Source organism: Branchiostoma belcheri, unplaced genomic scaffold (assembly GCF_001625305.1).
Source record: "Branchiostoma belcheri isolate BF01 breed outbred unplaced genomic scaffold, Haploidv18h27 scaffold15, whole genome shotgun sequence".
In the NCBI taxonomy this organism is placed as follows: Eukaryota; Metazoa; Chordata; class Leptocardii; order Amphioxiformes; family Branchiostomatidae; genus Branchiostoma; species Branchiostoma belcheri.
Genome location: NW_017802935.1, coordinates 3,523,074 through 3,540,713, shown reverse-complemented (window position 1 = coordinate 3,540,713; position 17,640 = coordinate 3,523,074). Strand labels below are relative to the sequence as shown.

The 17,640-nt window shown below is 38.3% G+C and overlaps 2 protein-coding genes across 2 annotated transcripts in view; one reads left to right on the top strand and one right to left on the bottom strand.

Moving 5' to 3' along the window:
- Nucleotides 1-3,924, bottom strand: part of LOC109465342 (U6 snRNA-associated Sm-like protein LSm5) — a 41,651-nt gene extending 37,727 nt beyond the window's left edge. Inside the window, exon 1 of the mRNA XM_019762556.1 lies at nt 3,884-3,924. Within this exon, the coding sequence (XP_019618115.1) occupies nt 3,884-3,909 (26 nt within the window). The 5' untranslated portion in view covers nt 3,910-3,924. The remainder of the gene's footprint in view (nt 1-3,883) is intronic.
- Nucleotides 1-17,640, top strand: part of LOC109465343 (kalirin-like) — a 159,248-nt gene that overhangs the window by 28,894 nt on the left and 112,714 nt on the right. The window contains exon 9 of the mRNA XM_019762557.1: nt 408-530. Coding sequence (XP_019618116.1) covers nt 408-530 — 123 coding nt within the window. The remainder of the gene's footprint in view (nt 1-407; nt 531-17,640) is intronic.

The following is a 17,640-nucleotide window of genomic DNA, read 5'->3' as shown; positions in this document are numbered from 1 at the left end:
ATATGAGCATTTTTTAGTTGATTCAGAACCAGAATCTTTTTTTTTTTTTTTTGCAAATCAGAAAAAAATGAAGAGGCGAATCCGAGAACCAACAAATTAAATTGGTGTGGCCTAAAAATGGTACATAACCAGTAGCCAGAGACTGGGCTTCAAGCAATAGTAAGAAGAAAAGAAGCAAGGGATCAATTCTGAGCACTTGATTAATGTTAATGATATTTAGATTTCTGGAGGTACGTGTAGTTTGTCAAATTGTGCAGTAGTTTGTAGATCAGGGCTAAGTAAGATATTTGTGGATGTATTTTGTTGCAACTATACAATTTGAACAGACTTACGTGTAATCCTCTTTAATTTTCCTGTCATTTGTAATGACAGGCATGTTAACAGTTTGTGGTTTCTGTTGCTTTCAGATGTTTGAGTGGTTGAGTCACAACAAGGAACTATTTGTGGTCAACTTTACGGAGATCGGAGCCACGCACAAGATCGCTCTGGAGCTGCAGGCAGAGCACAGCCACTTCGCCATGAACTCTATGGTGAGTCTTTTCTACAGTTGAACAGCATAACACTGTAACAGTGGAGGGTTTATAGGCGCTACCAACTGACACGGCCGATGGGTCTAGACATTTTCGGCCGAGCGGTTAGAGCGGCATACTGGTGCCCGGGAGGTCTTAGGATCGAACCCCGGCCCGGGACCAGGAGGGTTTTTATCTGTTTCTACTGCTCACTTCTGTTTCTTACAATACATAGAAATATAAATAAAAGAGACATTTGTTACCTTCTTCAATAGAGTCTATTCAGCACAGAATATTGTGCATCACATGTATAATCAGTGCTATGAAACATATTTCTGCACCCTGTACCATAGTTGAACAGAAACAGAAGTCTTTATTTTGGTAATGTTGTTTTACTATTGTGCCAGTATTTTGCCAGTATCAAGTTCATTGAAATGTTTCTTAATTCCAATAGAGCTTTTACAGCAAAAATCAATATACTCTACTGTTGTAAAGGTTTAGGTTTTGTCTTCAAAGAAAAATTGTTCCCACGACAATTTCCTGGAAATTGGGATGTCCATATTTCCTAATATGGAGAATTTCCTGGTTTCCTGGTACAAGGACATGCCTCTCAGTTACAAAGTACATGTAGGTAGCAGTGGATTTGAAATTGTTCTTAGAACAATTTTCCTAGAAATTGGGATGTCCATATTTCCTAATATGGAGAATTTCCTGGTTTCCTGGTACAAGGACATGCCTCTCAGTTACAAAGTACATGTATTTAGCAGTGGATTTGAAATTGTTCTTAGAATGTTCTTAGAACAATTTTCCTGGAAATTGGGTTGTCCATATTTCCTGATATGGGGAATATCCTGGCTTCCTGGTACAATGACACGCCTCTCAGTCAGGTCGCAGTGGATGTGACTTATGAGCTCAGACGAGTGGCAGGTTCTATTTTGTTTAATCTGACCTGAATGAAAAACGATGATTTTTCCTCCCACGGGGACATGAATGGTGCCAGTGTGATTATACTGACTGTGGATAGGCTGCACCAAGCAGAAGTTAGAGGGATCCAATATGTATTTAGGTGGCAAAAACAGAACCACAATCGAAATGCACAATTTGTACATCTAGTACATTGAAAGGTTAAGGCTAATACTGTAAATCGTTAAATGTTTGCGATGCTTTATTTTTGTGGTATTCACAGCATCCTTGTATAGTTAACATGAAATCACGACACTAGAAATGTTTGTTTTGTATTTCTAATTCTAGTCTGCTACAGAATTGTTTAAACTTTGAATACCAAAACATTATTTTCACTCATACTGCGAAAGTAAAATAAAATGTATTTACAGTATTTAGAGATTGCCAGACAAATGCTTTCATGATTAATGGATTTATACTATTAGGATTGTAGCATAAAAGTCTTACCGGTATTATGACTATGTATACAAAACATGTGCATGTGCAATATAGATAATGATAATTGCAATGAAATGTTGGAAAGATAAACTCAAAGGTGGTATGAGAGATGAAGTATATTTTTCAGCTAGCCTCACATGGGTATATACTTTAGGTAATAACATTAATGAGATGTAGGACCTGGTAGTATTTTCATTTGGTAAAAAGCATGGCCATGATTTGTATGATAATCAGCACTAGGATTGTAATTCACTTAATAGAGTCTGGGTGGTTCATCTTAATTGGGGAAAACACCTTCTCATCATTTTTATTCTCCGTGATTAGTGTACATGAAAGGGTCCAAAGTCTATTTTCCATTCTGAAAATGTACCACAGTAACTAGATGGTAGAAAATGAGCTTCATATTTTTCTGGGGATAAAAAGATTTAAAAAAATTGAATCCCCACCAATTTGCACAGGGGGAAAAACTACATTTACATGTCCCATTCGCCCCTACAAAAGTAGATGGAACAGTCCCTATAATAGATCCCACTAATCAACAGTGTAAAAGCAGGAGGGTAATTCATTAAGTCTTGTCATTCAGGGGGTGATATGATGATGAAACGACTTGATTATCCCTGTCTTCGGTACTGACGGATCATTCGTAGCAGACGTATGTTTATAAGATGAGAGGATCTCCTTCTGTGTGTGACATCTATTATGTCAAGTATGGCAGAGGTGAGGAGTAGTTTACTGTTACAGATAGTTAATTTCAGTTGATGGATGTTTATTGATGGTTTAGAGTCTTTAGACAGACCTACATGTAAATCTATGGTCACCTGTACTCAATTCCATCCTGAAAGTGTTAGACTTAGACTAAGAAAACAGAAGTAGCAGTTGGAGTGGATAAGTGTTACCATTTTTTGTTTGTTTAATGTATTAACATTCTCAAATTGGATTTACAGTTTTAATTTTTTTTTTACCATTTATGCAGCAATGTAGGGAGACAGTAAAATACAGGTGAACTAAAGAGTAGGCATCAGAAAGGTGTCGTGATCTATGATTGATTTTGTTTTTCTAGACAATTATAATTTGATGCCTTTTAAGTTCACAACTCACTGTAAAGGTACATTTGTGTACACGTGTGTGTGTGTTAAGTTGAAAAAGTCTTGTTGGGGTGCGGATTCATTTAAATGTGTTTGTGCATTTATGAATCATGAGCTTACAGCAAAATACCACTAGAAATCAGGAAAAAGGGGTCAGTGACATCATAGGAACCTTAAAGTGTCTCTTCTTCACAAGCAAACTTAGCAAGAACATACTAGTACTACAGTCATTCCCCAAATTATCATCTTTTAACTCTAGTAAATGCATTATATTGAAATAAAAATGACTATGAGTATGAATATTTAGTCATTTTTGGGAATTTTTTAGAATTTCTAATGTAGTAAATGTTTTACATCTCAGTGATGTATGACAGACAGTTGTGGCGAACTAACTTTGTATGCTCCACCTCTACGGAGGATGAATGATGATGATGATGTGGTTTACATAAGCGCTGTCCTGTGAGATGTACATGTATTACTTTAAACTAGATGATGAAGAAAAACTTGCAAACCTTCTCGTGGATGAGTTGGTTAGTAGCAATGCACATGAAGCATGTGAATTATTTAACTATTGATGGAAAAAAGGAGGACATATCTGAAAGTACTTTAAGTTGCAAGAAAATTGAAATTCTCACAAATAGATGCATTCTTTTTCATTTATATCAAATAAGGATGCAACATTTTCTCTGAATAGTCAGTCAGTAGCCTTTCAAGGTGTTTGCTACACAATTAAAGAAGAAACTCAAGAAAGCTGACCGGAAGACTATTTATATTACTATATATTACTATATGTTAATTATACTATTATGTACTATATATTTGAATTATATCAAAAGCACACATTTACAGAATAAGTTAGATTGTAGACAAAAATCCATAGCATCTTACCATTCCTGGTCTTGAGCCCCCCTCATCCAATGCAAACTATGAAATAATGATGAAGGATGCGTAACAGACTCTGTCAATTATTAATTATGCAAATTGGTGGGTAACGGACTGGGGCTGTAACTGGAGAGTTCTCTCGTGCAATGCTGCTTTTACCTGTCATGAAATTTGTATATAGTCTAATTGTTTTCAACATGCTCCTTTTGACAATACAGACATTGGTAATATCATTATGTGGGATATGCCATTTAGGTTGAAGAGAGGGGAAACCTTTTTATTTTTTTATGATATTATAACTTTATCAATTGTATTAATCCTCTTTTATGATGTTATAACTGAGTATATCATATTTAATCATTTGTCATAGTGTCTTAACCAAAGTTGAATCGTCCCTCAGTGGGTATCCATCAAAATTATTTTTCATCACCCCTGTTTTGTAACATGGAATGTGCCATTGTGCATACCCACCTATGGCGGGCCGTACCATTGTCCTTGAGTGGGTGGGTAAGGTAGCCAATCTGGCTCCAGGGAATCTGATAATTGGCTTTCAAAAATCCCAGGGAGATTTTAGGCCTGTCATTACAAGAGACTGAAGGAAACACAATAGCGTTTCAACCTGGGACAGTCTATGGTACCGTAAACTCACTTAGTTTCACTGAAATTAAGTTACGTAAAACAGCTTCTTTTTCCCTGTCTTTCTGTAAAAAATGTTACCTTTACAAGACAAGTTTTGCTTCAAGTTTTTCCAGAAACTTTTGGCTTTGATTGGGAAATAATTGTAAAAAACCTCAAAGGCTGATTTGTAGTTAGCAAAGATTATGTGATTTACAGTATGGATGTTACATGACTCAACACCACTTTGACACGGGGATCCTGTCTGGCTCTAGCACTGCTAAATCTCAAGAGTGATTAATCTAAGTATGATACTTCTATATATCATATGTCCGGAGACAGCAGAAAATTTTCACGTTGATCTTTTGACTCAAGTCTGGGATTTTCGTCAACCTTTTAACTAGACCTGACCCCCGTGTGAGCTTGATTTGGATCCTTCTCGTTGTGGGGAAAGACTCCTAAACGCTGCGACGACGGAAATTTGATTTTGATCCGATTGATTCATCGTATGTCTGGGGCCAAAGTTAAAAGCTTTCCGACCGTGGGCCCATTGGCGAAGCATTAAAATTCCTGGGAAATTATCAACATTTCCTATAAAACACAGACAAAACAGTTACCAATGGATTTTTAATGGACTCCACGGGGAAAAATGGAATGGATGAAAGGTAAGGGTGAAGATGGTTCATTTTTACGTTAAGTAGCAAGTTTTTAGCAATGGTATATTAAGTAGTTTATGTAGGGCAAGGTTGTTATTTCTGTGTGAGAAGACCCAAGCAAAGGTTTTCAGTTGTATTTTGAATGTATGGAACTATGAGGTAAGCATTTTATTCTCTGATCATCTTTTATTGATACTAGAGCAAAGGTTATCAAGAACTCTATATACTACTGAGGTGGGTAAAGGGGGTGGGGGGTGATGATACACTGTACCACATGTGTATGATACTCAGTGCTCTAGCCAGCACCCATTTTTTTTGTCAATTGCAGGAACTTTGTTGTCATGTGACGGAAAAATTTTTGAACCAATCCACCAACCTTGATGGACAAAACTGACAAAAATCTTGGGCTAAAATGATATAGAAACATCGAAAGGACCAACAATAACCACTCTCAACCCCATGATTTGCCCCTTAGAATGTGGGAAATTGTTTTTAAATCCAAAATTTGCCACCCAGGCCCCCTAGATGTGTAGATGTGAGAGTGATCCTAAGGTGACAAAGACATTCAATTGAAAGAGTTTTAGGGAAAGGTATTGTAGGAAAATGTGAAATTATCAAACATTCCTTCTTTCGAAGGATATGTCAGTCTTACTTTGATATGGAAGTTCTATTTGGGTGCTGTTTTTTCTTTCTAGCTGTGATTGGCACTAGTGGGAGTAAACCTAGCATCCTATTTCAGAACAAACAGATTCTGTTTTCCTTTCACTGTTAACTGCTACCCATCATGCTTGTCAACATGGATGCTCATTTAGGAAGGTTGTAGCGATGGAGAATAGATGGACAGTGGTCTCAAACCAATTTAGATCACTGAAGAGCTAATTTTCCACTGCTCGTGACAGAGAAGACAGACGCTATGCACAGTATTTGCAGGTTTATTTTACCAGGGAGAATCCCCTAGGTCTTTTTGACCATAAACTTGATTCAAACTCTGAACTTCTAGTTGCAGGGTCGCTAATAACCACTGGACTATGTATGCTACCTATGGGAAGGCTTGTTCAATAGTGAGGAAAAATTCAATGTTTTGGAAATGTCATGGTGTCATTTTGTCTTTCACACATGAGAACTCTCCTTCCTTTGTGAAACATTCCATTGAAAAACGAAAGAAACCAAATTGTTTGAAGGATCATTTAATTGCTCTTACTTGACACTCTGACATTAACAGCATTATACAGGGATTTGAACCCAGACCTTCTGATTCCACATAAAGTCAGTTGATATAAAAGCTTCATTTCTTTGCTGTACATGTACCTTGCATTTCCACTGTGACAGCACCTATTGCCTTTATTTTACCATCAACATGAACCTGGAACTTCCTACCTTTGTGTATTTCAGTGACAACATGTAGTTGCCTGATTGCGAAACTAACCTGCAAACTCTGTATTTTTCAATGTCGGAAAAGTTGTTGAACTAAAAACAAAGTACCAGAATTTGTCAGATACTTTCACACATAAGCTTTACTGTATGTGAAAGCGATTCAGATCTGAAGGCTATTTTATTCTACATTGTTACAGGCTCTGTATTTTTCAGTGTTGGAAAAGTTGTTGAACTAAAAAACAATACCAGAATTTGTCAGATACTTTCACATGTGAGCTTTACTGTATGTGAAAGCGATTCAGATCTGAAGGCTATTTTATTCTATGTCACAGGCTGGGAAAATAACATACAAGTCAGCTGTATGCAGATATCAATATGCCACGACTGTTGCTGTGTGGGGACCATTTGATGCTTATCTGTTCCCTGCACCCCTCTATAATGTAGCAAAGTGACAAGTTAAGGATGGATGACACACCATTCCCAGCCCTGATCAAGCCAATTCTCTGTGTACCCAGTAAATAACATGTGATACTATGTTGAGAAAGGTCAATTTACAGTTGTGGAGCGTCGGTGGACTCATGTATTTACCCATTAGGACAGGCAAAAGGCAAAGGTTCAATCTGCTGGGTTCAAAGTCGGTCCACTGTGATTTCAGTCAAAACTCGCTAAACCAGCCAGTGCAGTGTTTTGAAATTTTACTGGATGTTTCTTGAACATGGCAGACACTGAAGGTAAGGTCTTAGAGTTATTTTGAGGGAATACTATCTTACTTACTTAGGCCCACTGGAAAGAATACTAGATTCTGCTTTGTAAAACATCTCCTAGTAGATAGTGTTTTTTTGGCTTCTCTTAATTTGTACCAATGTGTCTTGGCATGGTTTTTTTATGGTCTCCTTTGCCCAAGCATTATCAGTATGGAGAACATAAATGTTCAGCATTTTGTCTCAATCCGGTATAACATTAAGATACAAACACTTAAATCTCTAAGGCTTGTATTGCACGAGACTTACAAATACGGGTATTTTGTCTTACAAGGTATGTGAAAGGGCTCTCACAGAATTTGATGCATTAAGTCTTTGGTATTTTATGGTGATTATTTCGTTCCTCTTTTATCCCTGTCCTTATGATACATGGTCCTCAGGGACTGGATAAGGGTACCGTACAAAAAGTCCTTTTTGCAATTTTAAAACTGAAAAAAATTTACTTTACAAGCAGGATAAATAAACTGTATAATTTTGAAGCATAAGCTATTGGACTCGTTTGAGACTGTAAAAACAGAGAGACAGTTTTGTGATCTTCAAAAGAAGGGGTTTGCTACTGTGCTCACAGCACCAGTGGATGTCTTCTCAGACTTACAGTATGAATTGTTATCATTTTTGCTGAGGTAAGCTCAGAAAATGATTACTCCCCAAGATGGGTCAATCCTTGTACAACAGTCCGGACGTCTGTGGCAATATGAGCAAGGAAAATCGTAAGACTACTTTTAACAGTATGTTAGATAGAAATAAGGCAAAAGGCATTCTTATTATATGTAGAATGGCTTTTATAAGGCTATGGAGTAATTTGTAGAGAATGGTTTGAGTGGTGAATGGCGCTGTTAGTAAATTGGTTGTCTGGGTGTTATTGCTGTGCAGGCAGTTATTGTGGCTAGGATGTCAAGAACTGATGGAGTAGTCTCTCTTTAATGATGGATGGTCTCATATCTTACTGTACATCTTTTCTCAGGAATCCCAAAATCCAAGGAGCTTGATAGCGTCCACAAGAAATTGTTACTCGAGCAACTGGATAGGATTTTGAAACTGTCAGAAGTTTCAAGTAGCATCCACTGTACTTTACATCAGTGACAGTAACAATTTTGTGTGTGTATCTCATTACCTGGATGTCTAACCTTCATCAAGGTAGCTTGATATCTTGTTTTGCCCTTGGTTTAATAGAATTTTGGTTGTCTGTTGTCCTCTTTCAGGTCAAGAGTTCATCAAGGGTTAATTTGTTTTCTTGATGGTATGGTTTGATTGTTCTGACTATTTTTGGAGACTGGTGTGCCTTTGCGTGTTGGTGGAGGTAAATAGTGATGGCATTGACCGACCCAGTGTGAGGGACCTGACACATGGCCTATTATGGCATTCCAGTCAGGGCAACAATTACAGTGTTTTGAAAGACTTTGGCAGAGTTTTTGTAGCTTCTAAGGAATGTCAACAGCATAGCATGCCAAACATTATTTTGGTCTTTTAGTTTTACTGTATTGTTCTTGATAAAGGTCAAATACATGTAAATGCGACTGCCCACTCATCTAACACTGAAAAGGAATTCTACTTGATTTTCCTCAATTCTTTAGTTAAAACTGATTTTTAAAACCTCCCAAAATTTTCATCACCAATTCATTTTCGATGTTTGCTGTTTTAATTTAGTTGTATGTTGTTGCTCAGTATATAACATTTTTCCTAGTGGTATTTCATAATTTTTTGCTAGAGCAGTTAAATCAGAACAAAAGGAAAAAATCTTGTGTGATTTTTTTTATTGCCCCAATTTTTCATATCATATAGCCAGCCTTTAATGAATTTCGCCACTAATTTCCCTGGAAAACGGACAACCAGGCACAGGCTAATATCATTGAGGAAATTAAGTTGCACTTAATCTGATTAAGGTGCTCTTAAAGTATATCCCCCAAAAAGGCGTGGGACAGGGACGGAAGTGAAGATCCACCAAAACGCACTGTAAGGCCTTTTATTTTATCTATTTACTATCGACTTGACTTCTTTTAGAGGATTTTATGACTATTTTGTAGACTCTACATTGTACATTTGCACTAACAGACTGGACAATTTTATAGTTATTAGATAGAAGATGATTATTACATTTACATGATACGGTCGAAGATACATGTAGTATTTTGTGTGCATTCAAGTTTTGTGAACATCAACTGTACAATGTTGAAAGGATGATACCGGTACCAGTAGATTGCCTACATGTACCTCGGTATTTTCTGATGCAAGGTAAAGTCTTATTGTTTATATTTGTACAGTGTAGGTACTAAGGAGTAGGGGGAGAGGATTGTTATGAATAAGAACTACTACATGTATTTCAAGTTTTTAAGATATACCGGTATTGTGGTTATACTAACTTAAAATACGACTGTACCACAAGATTTTGAGCTTGAAGTACAGTGCTGCAAGACTCTAAGATATACAATGTTTTGGTGACATTTGCACTGCTTGTTTTTTGTACAGCTGGTTGAAATGTGTGTAAGATGATGCTTTGTCGTACGTTGAATAGGATTCTTTTGAAAGGCGTGTGGACGTATTGTCCTGTTGGCGGCACTTCCTATTCTTCACCATTTGGCTGCGAAATCACCATTAGTTTTGGTTCTCTTTCTTCCCTATTGTTATGTACATAACAGGTCTTCTGCCGCAAGTTGCAAACGTTCACCCAAACCATTCCCCAGAAGAAACCTGCCCAGTTCCTTGACCTGTAACCACTTGGAGGTTTGCTTTTGATGACATTACATTGTATCTTTGTCCGTGCTTCCTTAACTGGAGAGATTTAGACCTGATCGTTGGTAAAATTGTTTTTGGAAGTGTTGAGATTAGGGCTGTTATGAGTCTGAGGCAGTCAGAAATAACTGGGAAGCAAATGTTATGATCCTGAATGGTACATGGAGATTTCATCAGGCCATTTCTTCCATTGGTAAGTACACGTGTTAGTACAACTAGATTCTGTATTTGTATAGCCGGTATAACCGCCCCACAGCGTAACACACCAGATTTTCTTCCATGTGGAATAGCAAGTTCAAGGTAAGATTTTGAAGATATGATTTTACTCTATATTGGTATATATTCCAATGGTGATAACAATACAAATGCTTATAATTTGCAAGTATATGTTATATGTGTGTCTAGGCGATAAATACAGTTGTTGTTTAAGCCTTGTAAATATTATATACTACATTTAATTTATCTTGATAGGTTAATTTCACTTAAATGTAAACAACCATGATTCTAAACATATGATAGGCTTTTTACAGTCACTTAGCAGTAACTGAAATAGATGTAAAACATAACATTGTTCTGTGCTTTAACCTTGTCCTTGCTGCATAAACCCATATGCAATAGAAATCTTGTACCAAAAAGCAACTCACATGTACCCTAGCAGGCTGAAGGTTAAAATTAGGTGAAAATCCATTTCTATCGGTATAAGAGCTCTATATGTTATATCATTTTAGGTATCAATATTGATAGAAGCATTTATGTTTTGCTGCTTGTTGTTTCCTCCACATGCCATATTACCATGTCCAGGAATTCCGTAACTTAATTCCGTTGTTGCCTCCCAAGTGTCTGTGGGGTTAGAACCCAGGAGTCCTGTATCAGCAATTCATTTCACTCAACAGAAATTGCTTCGCAGCAGGGGGGTCGTTGGAAAAGTTGGGATCATAAGTGAAGGTTGTCATTGCCATAAGGGACAATCCTGCATAATTTATGAATGATTTTTGATGTAATATATTATTCATCTGCCACCAGTGGAGCCAAGGCAACTCTTCATGGTCAGGAGGGTGTGATAGGGTTTCCTAGTTACAGTTATTATTAGTACTTCCAAAAAATTGTAAAATATGATTATCAGTATGTTTTTCTGCTCGTAACTAATTTTTCATCGATGGTTTGCTTCATCAAAATTGACCGATTTTTCAGCATACCTACTGAATTTGTCGTTCTGAGCCTATCCATGGCAAGCCTGTGACTTCTTCCCCCATGTAGAGCCTCATACTTGAACAAGTTCCAAGTCCCCGCTATTGTCCTCACTTCTTCATCCATGCACCTGCTCAGTTAAACCCCCATGCATAGCCATTGTTCCTCTGCACGACAGATGCCACCATTCTTCCCATCAACTTGAGACTACAGCATGGCTATTTCCACACAGACGGAGGATTTTAGTCAAATTCCCTCCAGACTGCTGTAATGATTGGCGCCTGGTTGCCATGGATAACATGGATAACATGAAGAAGGTTTGGCGGAGTTGGTTTTCACTTGTTGCTAGTCTGTCTGGTCAGGTGCTACGTCCTGACACATCATGATGTATTATCCTATCAAGATATAGTCATGATAATTGTCTATTTCACTTTTACTTGACAGTGCATGTCACATTACGTTTCAGTCAATCCTTATTACTTTCTTTGCGAATTTTCCTTTAAACTATCTGATATCAAAAATATTTTATTATAAGTTAGCGACTTGACCACTTTGTTGTCATCTCTGTATAAGAGCAGACAAAGGTAAGAATGGTTTATTGATATGCAAATACGTGCGTTATGGTGCTTTTATAGAAGCCATTGTTGTATGGTATAATTGTATGTTGTATTTTCAATACAACCTTGTGTTATGTTCAACTGATGGAATTTAAATTGGGTTCTTAATATCAAGTCAGGGATTGCTACATGTGTAAGTCCATGTAAACTAAAAGGTGTTTTTGTCTGGATACACGCACAGAATTTTTGTTGTGACCTTTCAAAAATTCTCTACAACTTAACAATTTTAGGCAAAAGAAAGAAAATCATAAAAATCCATCAATAACATATTGACTTACTTGTGTTCCATTGAATAAAACTTGGTGCAAATCTATGTAGTGAAGATATAATAAAAACTGCTGCGAATTCTATGATGAAGGGAAAGACTTTTGCTTGAAAACAAAAATGGAAAGAAAAAAATGTGTTGTGTCCCCTTCCCAAAATCCATTGGTACAGCCCATATCAGTTCATGTCAGAGGGTTCAAGTTCAAAACTGACAGATTTCAATACTTTCGCATAAACCGGATAAGGGTTGTAAACTCTCAGCCCAAGTGTCAAAGATCTCTGATCAGAAATGGTCCCCTGGGAATACATTTGATAACAGGTGTTGGTGGCCCATTCCCTGGCCTAGGGCACTGGTCTGAGCCTATTGGTGTGGTCCATATTACTAAGATAAAAGTAAGAAAAACAGAGAAAAAGTAAGAATTTGCTGGCCCTGGCATTAGCTGAGTACCTTTTGTCCACTAAGGCACCTAAAGGTGCATCTGAAAAATGTTAGATTTGCCTATTATTATTAAGCTGTTTAAGGACAGTACATACTGCACTGTCAATAAAGGATACAAAATCTAAGAAAAATGGTCAAAAACACTAAAATCAAAGAATTTCTTAGCAAATCTGAGTCCAGTGAGTCACCTGAAGCCTGCTCCTAACCCAAAGAACTAATTTAGGCAAATATAAGCTACAATGGTCAATCTGACCCCCCTCCCTAAAGTTCTGTCAGGGCACAGCCCACTAATTCCAGCCCCTATTGGAATATATAGAAAACATCTAAGAACTGAGCTGTCAACAATCACCTACTTGAGTGTTCAACTATTGCAAACACACACTGACAGGGTAGTCCAACTTCCAAATTGTCCATTTAGTCCAAAAATTTAACTTTTTGACCAGCGGTACTAGCACGGCAAATCCAAACACTGGCAGCATGACCTCTGACCCCCATGAAGACCACCAAAAGACAAGAAGATGGGATTAGTTTTAGAACTCTACCAAGCAGCCAAAACAACACTAACGGCCAGTTTTTTTCAAGTAAGTAGAAATAGAAATAACTCCCCAGCTGGAAAATGCCAGCATTTATCCACACATACCAAGAAAAAGGCTGTTTTCAGTTGGTTTGGATGCGGTTATCAAAGGGGTCTCAGGCTGGGCCCTCTGGGCATGCGCCAATTGGTGACCTTTGCCCACTAGGAGACATGTCAGAGCTACTGGTGCTCTAAAGAGGTCAGAGGTCAGCCTAAGTTTCCTCATCTCAAGAGATAGCAAAAACATAGCCTACATTACTGACATTTCTGTAAGCCCAAGTGCTTATTATTTCTTGTCAATTGTTCGACCAGTAGAGATTGATCGGAGCTATTCTCGGCAGACTAGACAGACTGGGAGGAGGAAGGTTGGTGAAAAATCTGATATTTCCGCGTTTAATTAGAGATATTCGCTCGTTAGTGATAACGGAATGACGGTTGTAAATGTCACAGGAACAGGATGAAAGGTCGGGTGGGTTTGGGAGGAAATGGGCAGGATTTGAGCCAGAGGCCGCGGTAGTGTGTTAAACTGGCTGTAGACTGGTTGTAAGTTCTTGTATACATATAGAATACAACACGGGGTATTCCGTATCGCCCGAGGTACCAGCCCGACCGCGCGTCGGATCGCCCGACGGCCGAAGGCCGGAGGGAGATCCGATCCGCGGGAGGGCTGGGACCGAGGGTGATGCGGAATACACCGTGTTGTATTTTATTTATGTCATACCCACCCAAGAAAACAGCCTTTTAATGCGAAATAGGCGAACATTTGGTGTCCCTAAGCCCAAACAATGCAACAACATCAATTCCAACGTCCGAATTTTGTGTTCGAATTTTCAAAAGCGGTGCAAGCTGTTAGGGCGAAACGCGTTCGAATCGTTCTATGGAGCATTTGGAAGCCCAGGGCCGTACGCGTTAAGAACCCCCGGGCCGTACCGCTAGTTATCACACGGGCCGGAACACCCGTATCGAACGTAATCGCGGCCCAGGTAGGACATAAAACATGTTATACATGGATAATATATCACTAGACTACATGTATGCATGTACTGAGTACTGTTTCAAGATGTGTTGCATTTTAAGAGGATTTCATGGTTAATCATTTTTTCTTGCAAGGGAAGCTGTTAAGATTTAAATGGAGCATTGCTTAACTTGTTAATCTGAGGTAACTTTTGTGGGATGTGTTGTCAAACTAGACATGTATGTTGGCTAGCTTTTGTTAATGTGACTCAAAAACACAAAAACCAATGTGGTTGTAGGTACAAGCTATCCATTTGACTTACAAGGGACCATACAAATGTTCTTTGTTACTCCAAAACTGAACATATTTCATAATCATATCTTCATTGGTTAGAAATAAGAAAGAACTTTCTTTACAGAAAGCACTCCCACTTGAAGTGTATTTTGTATTTAAACAATAGTTGTTTCCTTAGCTGTATATGATTTAATTTTGTCTGGAAAATAAATCGACCTTACTGGATGATCCGGACCAGAAGAAGAGTACTGTATATTGGAGTTAGGCCAGGTCTAGTCACTGTTGATATCCCCCATCCTGTGCTGGTAGGGCTGAGGAATAGGAAAGTGACTCTGAGTCATTACTGGGGTATGGTGCAGTGTTCTGAAGAATTAGGGTCAGATATCTTGAGCAGTTCCCACTGCTGGAAGTGTTGGACATTGTAGTGCTCTTTCGGGATGATCTGTAGCAGAAAGTTCTACCTATAAATTAGTCTTCGCTACATGTAAGTATCAAGACATATTCTCATATCATGTAGTTTTAACTTTTTTTTTCAACTCTGTTGTGGAATGTCTCATGCTATGGTAATAAGCAGGAATGGTTTTTAACTGAAGCTATGGATTGAAACAACATTGGAATGCTTTTTTTATTTGTACTGTAAAACCTTTAGTTTGTTTATTAGAGTAGGATTGTATCTCTGTCTTATACCCCTCTGGTGTTTTTGTTTTCATATCTAATACAACTGTATTACAAGAGATTTTGCTTGTTAATCCATCAAAGTAGTGTTTTTGTGGACATTTCAGATCTTTGGGTCTTCCCCATGCATCAAGTTGAAGTTCAAATCTGGGTGACCCTGTCTCTTCCTTCTGACTCATATATTTTCATTGAGTGACATTCCTTAAACCTCAACTGACCTTTCCAGGTTAAGGTCTTGGCATGAAAGGGAACGGTGATAAAATCTCTCCCTGTAATGTTGTTTCAGGGTCTCAGTTCAAATGTTCACCTCAATTAATTACCTGGTGCCTTTACTGACAAACATCTGGCCTTAGTGATTCTCTTTTTACCTGGGTGAAGGAGGTATTGTTTTGGGTGTGTCTGTCAGCCTAATTGTCTCTATGTGCTTTTGGATTTCTGGCCTTTTTTAGCTAGCATAACTCTAGAAGTTATTGCTTGTGCTAAAGCTAGTGCCTTTACTGACAACATCTGGTCTGTGTGATTCTCTTTTTTGCCTAGGTTAAGGAGGTATTATTTTGGGTGTGTCAGTATGTTTCTGGGTTTCTGGCCTATTTTGGTCAGTATAACTCCAGAAGCTATGGGTGGATTATGACTGTTTTTGGTGTGTGGGTTAAAGTGTTTAGAAGGCCAAAAACGAAGTTGATTTTGTGCTTTCAAGAGGAATTTTTCGGTACTACAGCAAATTTGCCTTTTTTGTCCCACTACTTTCCCTTACTTCAGACTTCAAAGCCTCTTCATATATATCTCTAATACTACGTGTATTTCAAAAGAGTAGGCACCAGCATGGAGAGATAGATAATATTGTTTTGCATTTAGGATTTATGAAAATGTTCTCGGCGACCTTTACTGTAATTTCTGGGCTCACACATAGAGTGCAATAATTGTATTTCTACGTGTCATTGACCATGTTTCACTTTAGGGACAAAAGTTACACTTTTTTACAAACAATAGCACAGAAGTTTTGTCTTTTCTGTAAGAAACAAAGAAGATAGACAAACATAAGGTAGAAAGAAAGAAGATACAGTAACTCAAACAACTGGATATGATTTTGCAAACAGTCAGACATTTCAGAAAGCTTCCTCTACATTTGTACCTTTCGTCAGTGACACTGGAGAGAAGTCTCGAAAACAGCATGTTTTAAGCACTGAGTCAGACATTTAATGAAATATTTTTGATGGGTACAGGTACAGGTATTTGGTACACAGCCCTATTAGGAAGTGGTTTTGGTCCGTAATGACAGATAGATAGGAGGACATCTGTACAAAGTAAGGCTCCATTAAACCCAAATGGATCCTCCTAATGGACCAGACCATTCAACAGATGGGGAGACAATGACAGCTATTTAAACAGATGGGTGTGAAATGGTCCCAGGCCGTCAGGCCTTCCTTGTTCCAATAATTGTGACATTTGTCTGTGTTTTCTCCCAGTTACTGCAGTTTGAGTGCAGCCCTGCAAGTCTGTTTTGTAATGGCTTTGCCTGTAAAATTCAGCTTTGTATCACTAAGTTCTTGATGGTGCCATAAAGACATTGAATGCAAGGAATAGTGAAGCCGTTATTATGTAACAAGTCTTACTACCCTTCAAAGGGCAATGTTGTATATCCAGACTGTGTAAGTAAGTCTGACAGATAGCTCACGGAATGGCTGTAACGTCTCCTTAACCAAAGTGAGCTGTGTGAAATGGAAGATTTGTGGTCCTAACCATCTGTATGTAACGTGTCGTTGGACTCCATGTAAGGGGGCCTGTATGCCTTTTTGCGATAAGGCATAGCCAGACATTTATATTTATTTATATCAGACTTCTTGAATTCTATAAACTGGACTTAATGACTAGTTAAACTCACATAAGTAAGTAAGGCGTGTTTGCAAAACTGGTGTGTTTTACCAAAGGCAGGTATGCCAGTTGACCAATACAGATACATGTGTAGTATGTGCGTATGTACTAGTGCTTGTAGTTGTGTCAATGGCTGGATGGTTAGGCTAGTAGATACAGGATGGAGAAGTGACAAGCTTGATTCCTGGTATTCCACTGTTTGTGCTGTTGTGTTCTTGGGAAAGGCACTTAACACGACTTTCCACATTCCACCCAGGTGTAAAATGTTACCTTGGCTGGGGAGGTAAAAGGTGGTGGAAGGAGAGGGTTAGGCTCTGGCTTCCAATGCCTTGCCCTATCCACAGTGGATTAACAACTTATTACTACAGCCTCAGAAAGACTCTGAGACCTTTACATTCATACAGTGATCTCTAATTCTTACCACTGTTAACTTTTCTTTTATTTCCAGAATGTTTGCATGGCATCAGTAGTGGTGGAAGGAGAGGGTTAGGCTCTGGCTTCCAATGCCTTGCCCTATCCACAGTGGATTAACAACTTATTACTACAGCCTCAGAAAGACTCTGAGACCTTAACATTCATACAGTGATCTCTAATTCTTACCACTGTTAACTTTTCCTTCGTTTCCAGAATGTTTGCATGGCATCAGTAGTGGTGGAAGGAGAGGGATAGACTCTGGCTTCCAATGCCATGCCCTATCCACATTGGATTAACAACCTACTACTACAGCCTCAGAAAGACTGTGAAACTTA